This window comes from Boleophthalmus pectinirostris, unplaced genomic scaffold, assembly GCF_026225935.1.
Source record: "Boleophthalmus pectinirostris isolate CB_2022bp ecotype Guang Dong unplaced genomic scaffold, ASM2622593v1 HiC_scaffold_3, whole genome shotgun sequence".
Classification (NCBI taxonomy): Eukaryota; Metazoa; Chordata; class Actinopteri; order Gobiiformes; family Gobiidae; genus Boleophthalmus; species Boleophthalmus pectinirostris.
The window spans coordinates 43,249,529-43,267,532 of NW_026571299.1; the positions used below are offsets into that span (position 1 = coordinate 43,249,529).

General features: G+C 38.4%; 2 protein-coding genes across 4 annotated transcripts; both read left to right on the top strand.

Annotated features, from left to right (window-relative positions):
- Positions 1 to 1,067: 1,067 nt before the first annotated feature.
- cstf1 (cleavage stimulation factor, 3' pre-RNA, subunit 1) lies at positions 1,068 to 5,907 on the top strand. The gene is made up of 6 exons (XM_020935889.2): positions 1,068 to 1,184; positions 1,492 to 1,698; positions 1,788 to 2,065; positions 4,297 to 4,494; positions 4,616 to 5,006; positions 5,437 to 5,907. Exons 2-6 carry the CDS (start codon positions 1,530 to 1,532, stop codon positions 5,694 to 5,696), a joined length of 1,296 nt encoding a protein of 431 aa, XP_020791548.1. The 5' UTR covers positions 1,068 to 1,184; positions 1,492 to 1,529; the 3' UTR covers positions 5,697 to 5,907.
- Positions 5,908 to 7,022: 1,115 nt separating this feature from the next.
- On the top strand, positions 7,023 to 17,468 carry cass4 (Cas scaffold protein family member 4). Of its 3 annotated transcripts, XM_020935856.2 has the most exons (7): positions 7,023 to 7,151; positions 12,166 to 12,579; positions 13,823 to 13,900; positions 13,981 to 14,094; positions 14,612 to 15,820; positions 16,324 to 16,383; positions 16,575 to 17,468. In XM_020935856.2, the coding sequence occupies exons 1-7, from the start codon at positions 7,149 to 7,151 to the stop codon at positions 16,989 to 16,991; spliced, it is 2,295 nt and encodes a 764-aa protein (XP_020791515.2). In that variant the 5' UTR covers positions 7,023 to 7,148; the 3' UTR covers positions 16,992 to 17,468. The 3 variants fall into 3 exon arrangements, with proteins under 3 accessions (XP_020791515.2, XP_020791516.2, XP_020791517.2); XM_020935857.2 differs by lacking the exon at positions 13,823 to 13,900; XM_020935858.2 differs by lacking the exon at positions 7,023 to 7,151 and having other exon boundaries at positions 12,438 to 12,579; positions 13,803 to 13,900.
- The last annotated feature ends 536 nt before the right edge of the window (positions 17,469 to 18,004 follow it).

Below are 18,004 nucleotides of genomic sequence, written 5' to 3' on the forward strand. Positions count from 1 at the left end.
CAGTTCTGTAAATAGGCCTGTTTTGCACTGATCTCCACGCCACCCACTTAAGTCTTTGTCATACTGTATTAATGCTGTTGGATTCTTTTTGCATTTGAAAACAAGAATAGCAAATAATTTAGGCTGATTCATTGGTGTTGCTATGGAATAGCTGTGAATACATCTGATGGTTGGCCATATTTAAACTGATAACACACATTGCAGGACGTGGTGGCTGTGAGACTGTGCGTGGGTGGGCAATGAAACGCTACAGTGTCATCCCATCTTCACATGCTCATCAACGGCTTTGTTCTGATGATTTTAGAAGCCTGGAATGACTGCCCTCGCTATAATGAATTTATGCTGTAGATCTTTGACATGAGAATAGGGTAAGATAAGCCACTGGGTAAGTTCAGTCACACATTAAATCCTGAAACACAATTTCATTAAAATGTGGCATTATTAATTCAGTAATGATAATTAAAAGAAAAGTTTTAAGAAATAGTGTGAGTAATAGGCCTGAAGAAAGGATATTTTTGAGAATTAAGTGAAAAAAATTATAGAAAAAAATTATTATTTAGGCTAGCACCAAAATGAAGTAGCGGTAAGTAGTGGTAGGTAATTTTGCAAGCAAGCAAACGGCACAAAACAATAAAAAATTATATTTCACAATGTAATGTTTTTGTTTTGTTTGTGTGTTTTTGTCTGAGTTTGCAACCATTATTTTTACACAAATGGCCTCATAATGTTAAAGTGGTTCAATTCTCAATTCAAATGATATGTTGTCAGTTCAAAGGATTGTACAGTAAATCATATGGTACGTTTGGGAAGTTCCACCCCTATCAAACAGTCTAATGTGAAAGATCAGCATTGGTTATGTTCAATTAGGCCATGTATCATTAAGTTAGAAGGTACTACGTTTGTAAAACATCACCAATAAGCATTGCTTTGATGTCTTTTCTTATTTTAGAGCCATGCTTTTTTTTTTTTTTTTTTTTTTTTTATTAATTTATTAATTTATTTTATTTTATTTTATTTTTTGAGCCATGCTTTTTTCGCTCTCTTAAAGCGCGTATTGTGACGTAACACGTAAAATTGCGTCTAACGTCACGCGCGTGGACGCCTGGGAGCACCACCAAAACTTTGGGCTTCATCGCCTTGAACAGTCATTACTTTTCTGTGACTGTAAACTTCATTTCTTTAAGGTGTGTATGCAGAGTATGCTGTCTGAAGTATTGTCAGCCAATACTTCAGACACCAAACTGCTGTATCAAATTGCACAGTTCTTTGCTATTGTAACCATACCGCTAGCTTGATTAGCATGAGTCCCATTCATTCTCCATCACTATTAGCTTAGCTACGTTTAAGCTAATTCTGCTACGAGGCTTAAAGCAAGCAAGCAAGCTACATTTATATCGGAATATATCCTGCAAGTAAACGTTTGACTATGTATTTGCATGTAATACGTGTTTGTCTTGAATCGCTTGTGCTAACGCTGTTTTTTTTTTGCAGACATTTCGGCCTGAGGCTACCTATTCGTGTGTGTCAACATGTTTCGTCCCAAACCAACCTTGAAAGACCGACAACACCTGTATAGACTTATAATAAGCCAACTGCTTTACGATGGCTACACCAACATTGCCAACAGTCTCATCACCGAAGTCAAACCACAGAGCGTTGTGTCTCCATCTGAGCAGCTCATGCAACTGGCCAAAATGGGTATGATCTTAACATTTGCTTGTTTTGTATTTGCTTATTGTATCAGTGAAGCAAAAAATCACAAGCAATATATTCTGCATTTGCCCCAGGGCTGGAGAATGATGACAGTGCAGTTCAGTATGCCATTGGCCGATCTGACACAGTGGCCCCAGGAGTGGGCATTGACCTGGAGTTTGACGCGGATGTGCAGACCATGTCTCCCGAGGCATCCGAGTATGAGACGTGTTATGTCACATCACACAAAGGACCGTGTCGAGTGGCCACATACAGCCGTGATGGACAGCTGATCGCAACAGGCTCTGCAGACGCTTCCATCAAGATCTTGGACACAGAACGCATGCTGGCCAAAAGTGCCATGCCCATAGAGGTGAGAGAGTGTAATGATGCTCTACACAGTTACTTAAGTGTTAAAAAATAGATTAAGTAACATTACAACTTGGCAAACATACATAGTTTTGTTAGAGTTTATTTGCTGTTATCTTCAAAACATTACTTAAAATAGGACGAAGGATGCACTGTTGTGGGATAATACACAAGGATTTCTACAACATGTGTAGAGCTCTGTTGACCACACACACTCACTGATAATCAAGCAATATTTTCTATTTTTATTGAAGTATGCACAACTGTGTATGTAACTGTGGCTGTAAGCCAAAAAATTACACTTTTTTTCTTTTTTCATTTTGGTTGTGTTTATTCCACTGACTTCTTACTCTGAGCGGGCTTGCATCTCCACAAACCGGACTCTATTTGTTCCTTTAGCTATATCGCCCACAATATGGCATATAATGTGTCTATCTCCATGAAGAATCTTCTGAAGTATGGTTTTAACTTTTTGTTTCCATGGAATCATGCAGGAGACGTGCCACCTCCAGAAAGTTACCTTTTTAAGATGACATTTTATATTGGCCTGACTATAACAGTAGTTTCAGAAATGCATTATATACGTTATCCTAATGGTTGATTTTTGGTTGACAATTCAGGAACATGTACAATCGTGGACAAAATTGTTGGTACCCCTCTGGCAATGAAAGAAAAATCTAAATTTTTCACTGAAATAACTTGAAACTAAGAAAAGCAATAATAAATTTTAAAAATCCTGGAAAATAATCAATGAAAATCAGACACTGCTTTTGAATTGTTGTTCAACAGAATTATATATAAAAAAAAAAAAAATCTAATGAAACTGGCCTGGATAAAAATGATGGTACCCCTAGAAAAGGTTGTAAGTAACTGAACAATAGGGACATGTTCAACTTAGGTGTGTCTCTAATCTGCATCACAGGTGTCTTCAAACTTGTCCTCAGTCAGTCTGCCCAAAGTGAAGAAGAGAACTATGTCAGGAGACTAGAAAGAAAATGATAGACAAGCAGGTTAAAGGTTAAAGGTTAAAGATAATAAGACCGTCGCCAAGCAGTTTGATGTTCCTGTGATTACAGTTACACATGTTCTTCAGAAGTTTGAGGTTCACAGGACTATAGCCAACCTCCCTGCATGTGGCTGCAAGAGAAAAATGTATCACAAATTAAAGAGATGGATCATACGGAGGGTAACCAAAGAGACCAGAACAACCTCCAAACAAATTAAATGTGAAGTTGAAGGGCAAGGTACATCAGTGTCAGATCACACCATCCGTTACTGTTTGAGCCAAAGTGGACTTCATGTGAGGACACCACTGCCCAGAGCAAATCATAAAAAAGTGAGACTGGAATTTGTCACAATACATATTGACAAGCCACAAAGCTTCTGCATGAATGTCTTTTGGCCAGATGAGATAAAACTAGAGCTCTTTTGCAATACACATTAGCTCTATGTTCACAGAGGCAAAAATGAAGCAGACCAAGAAAAGAACACTGTCCTTACTGTGAAGCACGGAGGAGGCTTGGTTTTGTTCTGGGGCTGTTTTGCTGCATCTGGCACATGGTGTAATGAATCTTTGCAAGGTACAACGAAATCTCAAAACTATCAAGATATTTTGGAATGAAATGTGTTGCCTAGTGTCAGAAAGCTTGGTCTCAGTCATAGGTCATGGGACTTCCAACAGGATAATGACCCAAAACACACAGCTAAAAACACTCAAGAATGGATAAGAACAAAACATCGGATTGTTCTGCAGCGGTCTGTGAGCCCAGATCTCAATCCTATTGAATGTCTGTGAAATGAGCTGAAACATGCTGTCTGGAGAAGGAATCCTTCAAACCTGAGACAACTAGAGCAGTTTGCTCACGAGAAATGGGTCAAAATACCTGTTGACCAGAGCAGAAGTCTCATTGACAGTTACAGAAATTGTCTGCTTGCAGAGTTTGCCTCAAAAGGTTGTGCAACAAAATGTTAAGTTAAGGGTACCATCATTTTTGTCCAGGCCAGTTTCATTATTTTGTTTTTTCTAATGATTCTGTTGAACCACAGGTGGAAAAACTGTTTAATTTTTATTGGACATTTTTCAGTGAGTTTTTATTTTTGCTTTTATCAGTTAGAAGTTATTTCAGTGATTATTGTTGATTTTTCTTTCATTGTCAGAGGGGTACCAACAATTTTGTCCACGTCTGTATGTACTTAATGTGATATCAATTTAACATTTTATTTCCCTCATGGCAGATAATGATGAATGAAACAGCCCAGCAGAACATGGAGAACCACCCTGTAATCAGGACACTGTATGACCACGTGGATGAAGTCACATGCTTGGCCTTCCATCCCACAGAGCAGATCCTAGCTTCTGGATCAAGAGACTACACCCTGAAACTGTTTGACTATTCAAAGCCCTCAGCAAAAAGAGCCTTTAAATATGTACAGGTACCCTCATCCTTTTATTTCTTTATTTGTTATAGCAAACACTTTTCCCCAAAATCATAATAAATGGTAATATAAACCAGTAGGTTCATTGGGTTTTGTCTTCATCTCTGACTGGGTCTAGGAAGCTGAAATGCTACGTGCAATCTCGTTTCATCCCTCTGGAGACTTCCTGCTGGTGGGAACACAGCACCCCACACTGCGTCTATACGATTCCAACACATTCCAGTGCTTTGTGTCGTGTAATCCCCTGGACCAGCACACTGACACTATCAGCGGCGTCAGCTACAACCCCACAGCCAACAGCTACGTGTCCTGCAGCAAAGACGGCAGCATCAAACTCTGGGACGGCGTCTCCAACCGCTGTGTCACCACTTTTGAGAAGGCTCATGATGGAGCTGAAGTCTGCTCTGCCATCTTCTCCAAGAACTCAAAGTACATCCTATCCAGTGGCAAGGACTCTGTGGTCAAGCTGTGGGAGATCTCCACTGGGAGGACACTGGTCAAGTACACAGGTAAGAATTATGTTATTAATTTTGGAATGACTACATGTTCCTAGAAGATGGCTTTGAATATGTTTTTTATGTGTAAGGAATTATATCTGAATAATACAAAGTAAAGCACACTAAACTAGTATCTGTCAGCAGATGGTGCTATTTATCTGAAATATTTGCATATCCAGCTCATATGAAGTTAACATACCTAATCCTAGAGGGGTTATTTATGGGCTTTTGCACCTTGATTTTACACTTTACAACAATACAGCTGTGTTTTGATGCTCTAAACATAAATGTGTTGTTTTTCCATGACGGGGGCAATAGAATCTTGAATCTAATGATTAATTTTCCTTACAATACAAAGGAAAGCAAAAGCAGTAACTCTAAAGTACAAAAAATGGAAAATGGAAAAAATTTTTGTAAAAATAATCCTGTTATTGTCTTGCAGGCGCGGGCTTGAGTGGCCGTCAGATGCACCGTACTCAGGGAGTATTCAACCACACAGAGGACTATGTGCTGCTGCCTGACGAGCGCACCATCAGCCTATGCTGCTGGGACTCACGCACTGCAGAAAGGAAGAATCTGCTGTCTCTGGGACACAACAACATCGTGCGCTGCATTGTGCATTCACCCACCAACCCTGGATTCATGACTTGCAGTGATGACTTCAGAGCACGCTTCTGGTACCGCCGCACTACCACAGACTGAGCCTCAGTTACCAAGGACACATTTGCTTTTGAGCCATCTCTTCTGGCTTTTTTTAAATCGGTCAACTTCCCAAATTGTTTTGAGAAGAAAAAGAGAAGAAAAGCTAATTTGTGATTTCAATTGACTGTAAATGTTTCACTTTTATATTTTGTTCATGTCTTATTGATATAATTTTTAATAAACATCTAAAGAGGAATTTGGAATGGTTTCACTTCACTTCAATTAATTATTTGTGTGTTCATTCCTTCATCTACATTAATTATTTAGCTATCAACAAATGATAACTAGAGTGTATATTGAATCTATTATGTAAGATTATTGTATATTAATGTGTCACTCAACAACAACTATAGCTTACTAGTAGGCCATTAAAGTTTTGCTACTGTAGCAAAAAAAATAAAAATAACACAGATTTTGGATGTAGCTGTATCATGCAATAAACATAACTGATCTTAGGTGTTTTTGTAATTGAAATAATAAAATCATGTTTACTTGATATCTGGTGGGAACAGGTAATGGATTTTTAAAAGCCGTGTGTTTTTCTAAAGGCACTATATAAACTTCTCTGAGTAATGACAAAAACACAAGTAAATGGCTTAATTACAACACAAACATGTCTGCAGAGTGAACTCAAGACATATGGGTCAGCATGCCTTCACCCTTTGCATTCCCACAGTCCAGCAGCCTCTCCTAGGGACCACCGCAGCCTGTGTTGTCCAGACAACACCCATTGAAGCTGCAAGAATCAGATCCTGGAACAACCCCCATCAACTGCAGTAAAAACTACAACTCAAGTGAAGGTGAATCTGTCCTTTGGCTTTCATAATTTGTGCAAAAAACAAAAACAAAATAATTGACTATAACTTCTGTGTCTACTGCTATTTTTTCTTTTTTACTTGAGAATGTAACATATTAGTATTCTGCCAAAATTTTGGACAAAATTATTTTATTAACATGAACTGTTTATGATAGATGAAAATGTGTTTCAAAGAGCTCCAAAGTCTACTATCTACAGAATGTTTGGTATTCTTTGGTTCTGTTTTTTCACTTAAGGCATTAAAAAAAACTACTTTTGTATTTGATTTGTTAAACCAAGGCAGCAACATTATTAGAAGTTGGCTTAGTTAATAAAAAAGGAAGTAAGAATAAAACACAAAACCCCCTGTTTATTTGGAAAAGTAAGCCACCGTGACTTCTGCTTATTAATCTAAGTGATGGAAGACAACAGTGGCATGGCAAATTACGGGTAAGTAGGAGGGACCTGTGAAGGAAATGTGATCATCAGCCAAGCAGCGCTGAGGCTTTTGGTCCCACCCCCGCTCTGCTTTTTAGTGACAGACATTCTTAACCAGGCTCTTTAGTGAAGTGTACACTAAAGCTGACTGTGACTATGTAGGAGTCTATAACATCTGTGAAGGATCTATACTTGAGCTTTGTGAATCCACAGCAAACATGGTGAGTGTAGCTTATTCAACTACTATCTCTAAGCTTTACAACACGTTGTCTTAATGAGTATTACCATTAAGTAGTAAGTACCATTTAGTAACATTTTCTTAATACTTTGTACTTCTGTTCTGTGATGTTAGCACTTGTGATGTTTGATAAATGTATTTTTATTTTAAAAGTTTTAAAATTATTATTGCTGCAACAGTTCAAAAGTGAAATGCCCTTCACGATGCAACTCACATTTAGAAGTGCAAAGTGGGTCAGTGTTAAGAGTGTGGGCAACAGAATTCATATTTGGCTCTAGTCAAAAGTGTGTTGATTTTATTTGATTTTCTGTCAGCGATTATAATGTTGAAAGGCCCCCCCCCCCCCCCAAGGCAACTGGTGTGGAGAGAGATCTTTGCATGCTAATATAACTGCATTTATTCTCATCCAGTAATGGTGATGGAACTGAAGATCATGACTTATGGTTTCGAACTAGTACTTTCTCTTATGTTATACTGAAATTTGATATAGTTTATAAGCTAATTTATTCCCCTTGTATTATAATAGAGTTTGATTGTATAGACAAGCCACTTTCATGTACTTTGTTACCTGCTCTGTCAGCTCTGTTCCTTGCAGAGCTGTAGGCTGTAACTGGAGAGCTCTGATCTGCACCAGAACTTTATGAGCCTCATTAACACTGTTCTTTAGAAATAAGCTCCTTATGTCATTAACATTGTGGACCAGTCCTTCTCCTACGAGCTACTACACTTCAGCCTAATTGCATAGGCTGAAATTGTTGACGAGTTACTGTCATTACTGTTATTTGAGGTATCACAAGAACATTAGAGGGTTACTCCTACTTTAGCAGTATTTTATAAGTAATTTTTATATTATTTATTTTTATATACTAATTTTGTATTCCAGTACAGTTACTTTTTCATTTGGTGGTATTCAGAATAAATAAAATCGAAACAAATACATGACGATAATTGATCATGCAATTTTGACTTTGATGTGCATGGTATTAGTGAGAAAAAGCAAGCAATCACTCTTGTAATGTGTGCATGTGATTTATCCTTCTCTAATTAGATATAAGGTGTGTTGTGTGACTTTTCTGGTGGAGAGCCTGTCAAATGCTTTTCTCCATGGAGATGTTATTGTGTTGTCTGGAATGTTTCACAGTATGGTGTTAAACTTTTCTTGATGGAGACCAAACCAGACCAAGTTACAGATCAGATCTGTGGAGAGAGGCCACCCTGCTTACAGTCAGAATGGATATTTTTCTAGGTATTTTTGAGTTATAAAACCACCTGCAATTAACAGCTCTACCTTACATTTATTCATACTGTGGAACATTCTAGGGAGAACAATGACATAGCCGTAGAAACAAGCAGGTGACGAACCCACAACCAAAAAGTTACATAGTTTACCTTTGACACAAAACAAAAAAATTGCTGTTATTAATTATACATCATGTTTTTACCTTATCATTTAAATGCAACTCTTTGTAAAAGTCAAAGTATTCAGAATACAGTAAATACTTTTTCTTCAGGTATTCAGTATTTTGTAACTAAGTACATTTTCGAAGTATTCTTCTCGTCTCTGTCCATTTGTCCAAGTGCCCTGATGTAAGTATGTTTTGAGACAGGGTGAAAAATTGTCCAGCCTCATCATGAGGTCTATTTAAAGCAGATGAGCCATCAGAGGGAGGAAATGCCTCATCTGACAGTTTCCCATGAGAAGCACAGATCGCATGCGCATCTCTTTTATTTCTTGAAACTCTTACAATCCATGATGACTAATTGCTTCTTTAAGCAATCTCACTTCCACTATCCATACCTTATTTGGATGTAATTTTATTTCAGGCTATTTCTTTTTAGAATCTGTGAACATGAGGGCTATTGCAATCAAAAATCATAATATGAATGGACACAATTATTTGGCAAATAGCAAAGAATTACATTTTTGAAGCCCCATAATTTCTATAATATTTCGTCTTATTCTGCATACAAATGCTACATTTAAACTGTTAACATTTCTATCTGTACAAACATGTTTGTGTAAGTTTTTTTGTCAGTTATTTCTGGTGCATTTAAAGTGTGAACTGTGAACAGAATAGTATTGCTAAAGTCTGATTGCAATCTTGTTTGTCAGAAAAATTGCAATTCTATATATGCACTTTACGAGAGCAGTGCTGTGGTATCAGTGGTGGTCAGGGAGCAAATGTTTACTGTGAAGCAAAACCACAACCAAAAAGAAAGCCAGAAAACTACAGGAAATGTGTTTAAACCATGCAGTGAGCCATCATGCATTATCAAAGACTAAAGAGCATGGGGTTAGTTAGGCATTGCATTCCCATGACCCTCTCCTAATGTTGGAATGATTTAACTGACATGCTTGACAAAAGGTGCAAACACTGCAATTATTTAGGGAACTGTTTCTTAAAGTGTATAAAACCCTATAACTCTGAAGCTGAACCTCTACAAACATGTTCTGAAATGTGTGGGATGTAGTTTCAGTTTTTTCTCAAATGTAAATGCTCCCGTGTTTAAAATATGCACTCTCCCTACCAACCTACCCGCCTAAAACTATCAAATCAAATTGGAAAATTGCGTGTGGATATATATATATGTATATTTTCTAAAATCATTCTGCTATGACAAACACATAATTTAAATGCATTAGTCTTATACAGTAACCTTAAGAAATACACCTCTGAGTCCCTCACTATACTTATACTTCCTCCTATAGTAAGCTACTTTAAATCTACAACAGCAGCTCCACCAATCTCACATCACGTGCCCAAAGACATAACAAAAGTATGCACTGTGGTGACGGTTTCATCTATAACCACTGTGCTGTCATCCCACAAAATGTCTTCAAATGTCAAAAGTACATCATATTTCATATATAAGTTCCATCTCTAATCAAGCTTTTCTGACTTCTTCCTCTAAAGTCTTCTATGTAAGTCAGAATTGGGAAATCATCCTCAGACACTGTAGACAGGAAATGCTGGACTGTGGTGTTGTCAGTGTCACTGCCACCAGGTCAGCTTTCTCTTTGTTTGTTTATGAGTTACCTTCACTTTTTATATATACTTCATCCATATTATAAATGAGACAATGCATTTACTAAAAAGCATTGAAAAGACCCTTTTTCTTTTACTTTTTATTACTTTTTTATGACTTTAGACAATGTCTCTTAAACTAGTCAGTGCAATTTTATTTGTTTTCTTTGTCTTTTGAGAAATATGTAATATGATGAGTGTATTCTTGTGTGACAGCCCTACACTGTGGGAATGTTGAATCTCTTATTTACAGACTGATTTCCTGACTGAATATAAAAACAGTACTTCAGGGTGAAGTGTGTCATCCCGGGGGCCTGGGAACCTCAGCCGTGTTTAGTGATGGTCGTGTGGAGCAGATTAGCTCCAGTCCTGGCATGTGCTTGAAAGTAAATGTAGGTTTTGTCCCCACCCTGAGGTCACCTTATGGCTCCTGAAGGTCAAAGGTTAGAGAAAGTCCTGAAAGTCTACAGACATATGCCACTTTTTTTTTCTTTTTTTTTTTTTTTTTGCATTGTTCATGAACTGTGTGAAACTTAATATAGCCTATTTTATATGGCATACATTGATGATGGCTTGTGTTAGTTTGAAATGTATAATACTGAAAATAATTAGAAAGACAATTAGAAGGACAGTTAAGTAATATAAATAAAAGGATTGTACCATCCATGTTTGATAAATGAATTGTGTTCAAAGAGACAAACTGAAGCTGCAGTTAAAGGCTCTCTTGTTATTGAAGAGTGTGTCTGAAGAGTAGATGGGCTGAGGACACAGCTGTGCGGGCAAAGTGCCGCACAGGCAGCTGTCTGCACAGGCATGTGGCAGCCACCAGCCACACTCTTGTCTCAAAAAGAAGAGGCTGCTGCTCTCAGCCAGGCCCAAAGTTCTGCTATGGTGGGCCACAGGGAGTGTGAGTGTCATCAAGTGCAGCATTTCAGGGGCAGAGCAGAGATGGTGTAGCTGATCTGAGCCCTGGGTGCATGAGTCCAGGATTAGTCAGGGAGTGTGTGTTATAGGGCAGGCCTGTGCCATGACAGGTGCAGAGCGTGTGCTCCTCTGATGGTCAATGGGCCCTTTGTTACATAAATACACCCAAACACACCCAGCTGAGACCAGAGATATCTGATGTTTACTGTTGCCTTACTACTTACAATTTTCATTACAAACTGGATTCATCAATGAATTAGGAATTGCTTTGAAAGGCTATTAGATTATCTTTTCACAATACTATGATACGACTTTATATATAAATATAGTATACACACAAAATGCTACATTAGCTGATCTAAAGATAATGACACAGCCTAAACTAAGCTGGAGATGTCTGTTGCCCTTAAAACATGTATGCAATACTGTTATTCACTAAATGATAATACATGCATCCTGTTGTACTTCCAGCAGTGGCATGTGCTTGGAGAGGAATAGACCACAAAATGACTCAAACCACACTCAAATGTCATCATATAAAAACTGAGTAATATTGTCACTGCTGTGGTAAAGTGGGAAGTGTTATTTTAGCTCTGTATTAGGCCCTGTGGTCATTCTAATGAATTATTAAACCCAATGCAAACATAATAAAATAATGATATGATCTTAGAAAAATTGGGGTCAGAAAAATGGCAAAGGACTGCTTTGACATGTCTGTGTTCAAATGTGTACTTTAATGAGCACCATTTTGAATTGTAGCTTTAACACTGTGTTTGGAAATGTGTATATTGTTTATGTAGTGTGCCTCATTTATATCAGTAGAACAGCAGTTACTCTGTGCTGAATTTTCTTCTTTTTTTTAACCATTTTATTTTAAGTGCAATTGTATGTACTTGATGGACTACTTAAACTATATAAAACTGTCATAACTTCATCTTCAATACAGCTGCTGCTTTGTTTTGCTTTGCTTCCCTTTTTCTTTTGCTCTTAACTTAATTGCACATTATAATTCATTGCTTTGTTTTGTCTTTGTTTCTTTTGAATCAGATGACCTTGGCCAAAGCTCTATATGACAACACTGCTGAGTGCTCTGATGAGCTGGCCTTTAGGAAGGGGGACATCCTCGTGGTGATGGAGAAAAGCGTGGAGGATACCAGTGGATGGTGGTTGTGCTCGCTGTACGGGCGCCAAGGTCTGGTCCCTGCAAACCGTCTGCGTCTCCTCTCGCCGACCACCAGATTTCCCACTGCTACCCTTGGGCCTATGAGGGACAAAACGCCACCATCAAACCATCAAAGCAGCACCAATAGTCTGCATAACATCTACCAGATACCAACTGCACCCAAACCCAGCAATGGAGAGAGGACAGAGATAGTCTATAAGGTTCCATCTGTTCCTCTGTCAGCGAGTCCCAAATTATCAACTTCTAAGCAGGCCTCTGATGAACAGGAGGGCGACAAGGTGAGAAATACTATAAATAACCATGGTGAAATACTTAATTCATAATGAAATGTTTACTAAGAATTATTCAGGCTTAGTAAATACTTAAGTAAGTAGGTATTAACAATTTCATTATTAATTAAGTATTTGTTCATTCAAGGTTTATTAAACAATGAAAAGTGTAGTTATTTTAAGTGTGGGAATCATAATCTTTACCGTGGAAATGGGTTAGCGTGAAACAAGTGGTAAACCAGGAGCTTTCAAAAGTTTCACAAAAGCACCATCCCCTTCAATCAGGTCAGGGAGGTACATATTGCTTTTATTAAAATATACACGCTGACAAAGGTAATCTGCATCTATGGCTTCTCTGACTTCTAAATGCATATGACGTATATTTAGGGTAAATACAGCCAAAGTGTACGTGACAATTGTGGTTCACCGTGGAACAAAGATAATAAATAATAGATTCTTATTTCCGGTGCATGCTGGAAGTTGTGTCTCTATAGACGGAGAATTCACATAGACTTAGGTAAACTTATTGCACACACTAGTCATTGTTATTTCTCCAATTTTGCCATAATGTTTATATAAGACACATTATTTTGTTTAGTTTAAAACCTGTGCAATGCATTGGACCAAACTAACTGCACCATTTGCTGATTCACCTCCAAAAAGTAGTGTTACTGTGGTCAGGTTTATTTTAGATAGAAATATGTGTTAGCGGGCAAGTGTTAATTCCTAGCGAGGTACACCCTTTCAGTACAGAACAGCAGTGCGGTGGCCCCCTGCTGTCAAAGCACTTACAGATGTGAGCAGGTTCCTCTTCAATGGGACAGGCATGCAGCACGGGAGCTTTATGAGGCCATAAAACGCACACACAGACAAACTTCAGACACTTTTTACTACAACCAGCAACCCACTAAAAGAATACAGTAATGTATGTAGGGAGGCATGTCGCACAGAGTAAGCTAGAATGCACTCACATGTACACCATTTCCTCTGTTGCACACCAGGGGGCCATCTCCCTCTGTTGTAGCCTATCCCATTATAAGGTACCTCTGCACTTCACACGCATGGTTTTGGTTGTAGAACTGTGTTAATTGGCCATGTGTAGCAGGGTCCTCCAGGTTACAGCAAGCTTCAGAAAGAACACTGTCCCCATAAATGTCCTAGGCACAGGTCAAAAAAGCAAATAACACTTTGATCAAAGGAATGGAGGGACTACTGCTTTTAAAAAAGTATAGTCTACCATTTTTGTTTGTAGCCTTTCAACATGGCCACCTTGCCCAGAGGGGAGCTTTATGATGTCCCGAACCAAGGAAGACGAGGGTCTTTCTTCCCTGTGAGTGTCTGTGTGAAGTTCAAGGACACTGGTCACTATGAAAATTGTATACTAACTCAAATGTTCTTATCTTTTGGTAGGTATCAACTACCCCACGGTTGTCATACCGTAAAAACTCACTGCAAATTTCAGCAATGCATAAAAGTTTTGACTCAGCTCGACATTTTGAATGTGAAAGATCGAAAGACTCTTGTGTAAGTGTATGATTTGTTCAACATTTGTCACAGATCTGCTCATGCTTTTTTTTTCAGAGTTGACATGCACAAAGCTCTCATCTACAATTGAAAATTTAGTATATACATTTCTTTTCTGCTACAATAATACAGCCATTGGCACAAGCTAGTGTAGTTCTGTACTAGTCTGGGTAAGTAGATACAGTTTTAAACAATCAAGGCATTTTCTGCTGTCAAAGTGATATACACATGCATACATGCATTCAGAATGACTGAAAACAAAAGGTTTGGTGGATTTGCAGTGTTAGAAAGAGTAGACATTTAGAATTGACATTAAGCCTTGTAAGCCATCCGTTAAAGAATTAGGCACATTTTCAAACAGGAAATGATGACTGACAGTCTTATCAGGGAACGAGTATTTGTGGTTTGATTCTGGAAGTCAAAAATCCAAGGATGCTTTTTATGAAGAATACTCTAGAGCATGCTCAAATTCATCCAAACAAACAACAATTTACTCACCTTATTTGTCTTCTCACAGATTTATGATGTTCCACCCAAGTCACCGCAGCACCTCAACTATGATATTCCCATCCCCTCAGTCACAGACCCACAAAAGACAACCATCAGTGGCCACAGCACACTGCCTCTGCTGCAAAAGCCTGAGTGGATCTACGATGTTCCGATGAGTCCTGACAGACAAAGTCCTCCTCAGATTATTTCTGAGCTGAGTCCATCAAGACTTATGTGTGAACAGCAACTGTATGACACACTTCCGACACGGAAAGATCTTGTCCAAAAGTACCAAAAATCCCCTCTATTATACAATGTTCCAAAAGCCAGATTTGTTGATAGCCCTCCCTCTTTAATACCAAAACCTCAAATTCCTTTAAGACAACTCAATAGTGTGCAAGAATCAGTATATGATCTTCGGTCTGACGATCACATCCCTCTAGAGTGCAGGTTTGAACCTCCTGAAGCTACCAAGATACCTTTATATCGAAAGAAGGCTTGTTCATCACTGCACACTAATTCAGGTCATGGGTCTATGTTACTTGATGAGAATGACCAAAATCAAAATCAACGAATTAGTACGGCTTCCAGCTCCTCCAGCAGCTCTTGTGACTCCCTAGCACTGTCATCACCTTCTCCAGAGCCTCTAAGGGAAGTACTTTTGTGGCAGGAAGATGTCTGTTTAAAACTTTTGGAGCTCCAGGACGGGGTTTGCAAAGCAGTGGCCCAAATCATGAACTTTGTGAGCAGTGGCTGGAGGAGCAAGAACCACATGGAGAAACATTTGGAAGAGATCAGGGAAGCAGCTCTAGAAGTCACCTTATCACTCAACGGTTTTCTCAACTATGCTCTGGACATTAAAAGCAATGCACGTAGACTAACAGATGCTAACCTGCAGGCCAGACTCTACAAACAGCTGTGTGTGGTGGAGGACTCAGGGGTTGTCCTCCAGCAGACACTGAGTGCTCTGAATGCAGCTGGCTGGACTTTAGACCTGTTGAGTCAAGAAACAGGCCAAGCTCAAACACCAGACCAGCTGGAGAGATTTGTAATGGTGGCACGAACCATTCCCGAAGATGTGAAGAGGCTTGTGTCTATGATAAATGCAAATGGAAAGCTCTTGTTTAAGCCAAAAGAATCAGAGCTAATACACAGTGGTGCATCAAGCCCACCCAAAGGCCCAGAGACCGGTGACCAGGATGTGAACGAGGGGGAGGATGACTATGTTGAACTACAGGTGATTTGATCATTGTTCCCACTCTTTTTCACTCACAAAATTTCAAAACATTGTCATGACCTAAAGTGAATTTTCCATGACTTTATGGCACCTTACATGTGTACAATTTAGCATACTTTTAGAGTTAAATATGAAATGTTAACCTTTTCCAGTCACCTTATGATATTATAGTTTTTTTAACATTCAAAATATTGTCAGTGCATTTAGTGTTGTCTGTTTTAAACAAAAGGTGCATACGTTTGGAAATAATCATAATAGCCTACTAAAACATAGACATACTAAAACAAGACATACTAAAATTCCATGACTTTTCCAAAACTTTCACTGAATTTACAAAACTCCATGATTTTTCCAGACCTGGAAAATGGCATTTTCAATTTCTATGACTTTCCCAGGATTTCCATGACTATGGGAACCCTGTTTGAAGCTGAATAATGTAACAATTTTGTATGGTTACAGTTAGTACTGATACAATATTAATAATGTTTCCATTTTTTTATTAGACAAAGACTGATTTTGAAAACCAGCAAAAGGTGAAAAAAGATCCAGTGGAAAATGTATTGGTGAGTCCCAAAAGCAATGACGCACCATTCATGTGTTGTTTATTTGTTTGGGCTTTGTTTTTCTAAAACCTGCTTGTTTATTTGCATATTTATATTTTTTAATGAATGCTAATGTATGTTTGGAAGAGTTCTGTAAAGCTGCCATACTGTATCTTGCATTACATTAACATTAGATTCTATTGTTTTCATAGAATGATAAGAAACCCACTTTGTCAGAGGCTCCAGGAGAAACCGATGAGCAGCGACCTTTGTCTCTCTCAGAACACTGCAGGCTGTACTTTGGGGCTTTACAGAAGGCTATTGGAGGATTTGTCTGCTGTCTCCAGGATGGCCAACCCCCAGAGAAGTTTATCTCTCAGAGCAAACTGGTGATCATGGTGGGACAGAGGCTGGTCAACACGCTGTACAAAGAGGCTCAGCCTGCAGAATTCCGCCAGAGCCTCTTGTGTAAAAGTAACCATTTGTGTGCACTGCTCAAGCAACTGGCTGTGGCCACAAAGAAGGCAGCGCTGCATTACCCTGATCGTCAGGCAGTGCACGAGGCTCAGGAGTTTGCCCAAGAGCTGGCCCAAAGAGCACAGCACTTTCGCCTGTCACTGGAACTCTGAGTGTTCCTCTGCCTGTCAGCCAGATGCACTTATTATTAAAAGGGCAATGTTTTATGAATACATTATTATTCTGCTCATTTTAGTCCGCATTTGTTTGAGGTACTTGGTTGATCAGTTATTCTTAAAATGAAAAAAACATAATCAGTATTGGTTTTTGTACTGAGATGTATTCATGTTTAAGATTCACATGGAAGATGTGATGTTGGAAAGGATAATAATTACTTAGAAACTGTACAACTGTGATAGTTGAGTTATTTACTGTATTTGTAAGAGGTGTTATTGCTTATTTATTTGTAACTTTTGTATTATTCTCACTGTATGTGTATAATACAAGAGTACTCCTGGTCTAACTGTATTCTGTAAATAGTCAAATATGCATTCCCATCTTTTGTTGACAAAAGATCCCTTTTGTTGGTTTTAAATGTGCATATGCTTTGATATTGTCATATCTAAAATAAATAATTCTGCATAAACTTTTTTTTTGTCTTTATATTAGGTTATATATCTGTTTTACCCTTTCAGATGCCATGACTGCAGAAAACAACTAGTGCAATCCAGTCCAAATGAGTGAGAGCTGCCAGATGAAGGCAAGGCTGAGTGTTTTTATTAGAGGCTGTTGATAGTGCTGCCCTCTGCTGTCATAAAAGGATACTTTGACTTGGAGGTAAATGTGGTATCTGCATATGATTATGATTCATCATAAGATACACAAGACATCCTTAGCACATCTTACATAATTCTACATAAACCACAAACAGCAAAAGGGTTGACGTTTTAATGTAAATTTGAATACATGTGTGAATACAAGTAATGAGGATTGGTACAATTTTCAACACCATCACGGGGTTCTTGCATCACAAAGTGGCTTTTCTTTGGACAGTTAAAACACAGAGCTTTGGTTCAGACCATTCCCTCACATTCTAATGTATCTTACATTTGAGTGGTGGATTTGAACACTGGGCGTTGACTGGGCAGTGATTAGCCTAGGGAATTCTTGAATGAGTGAAGATCTG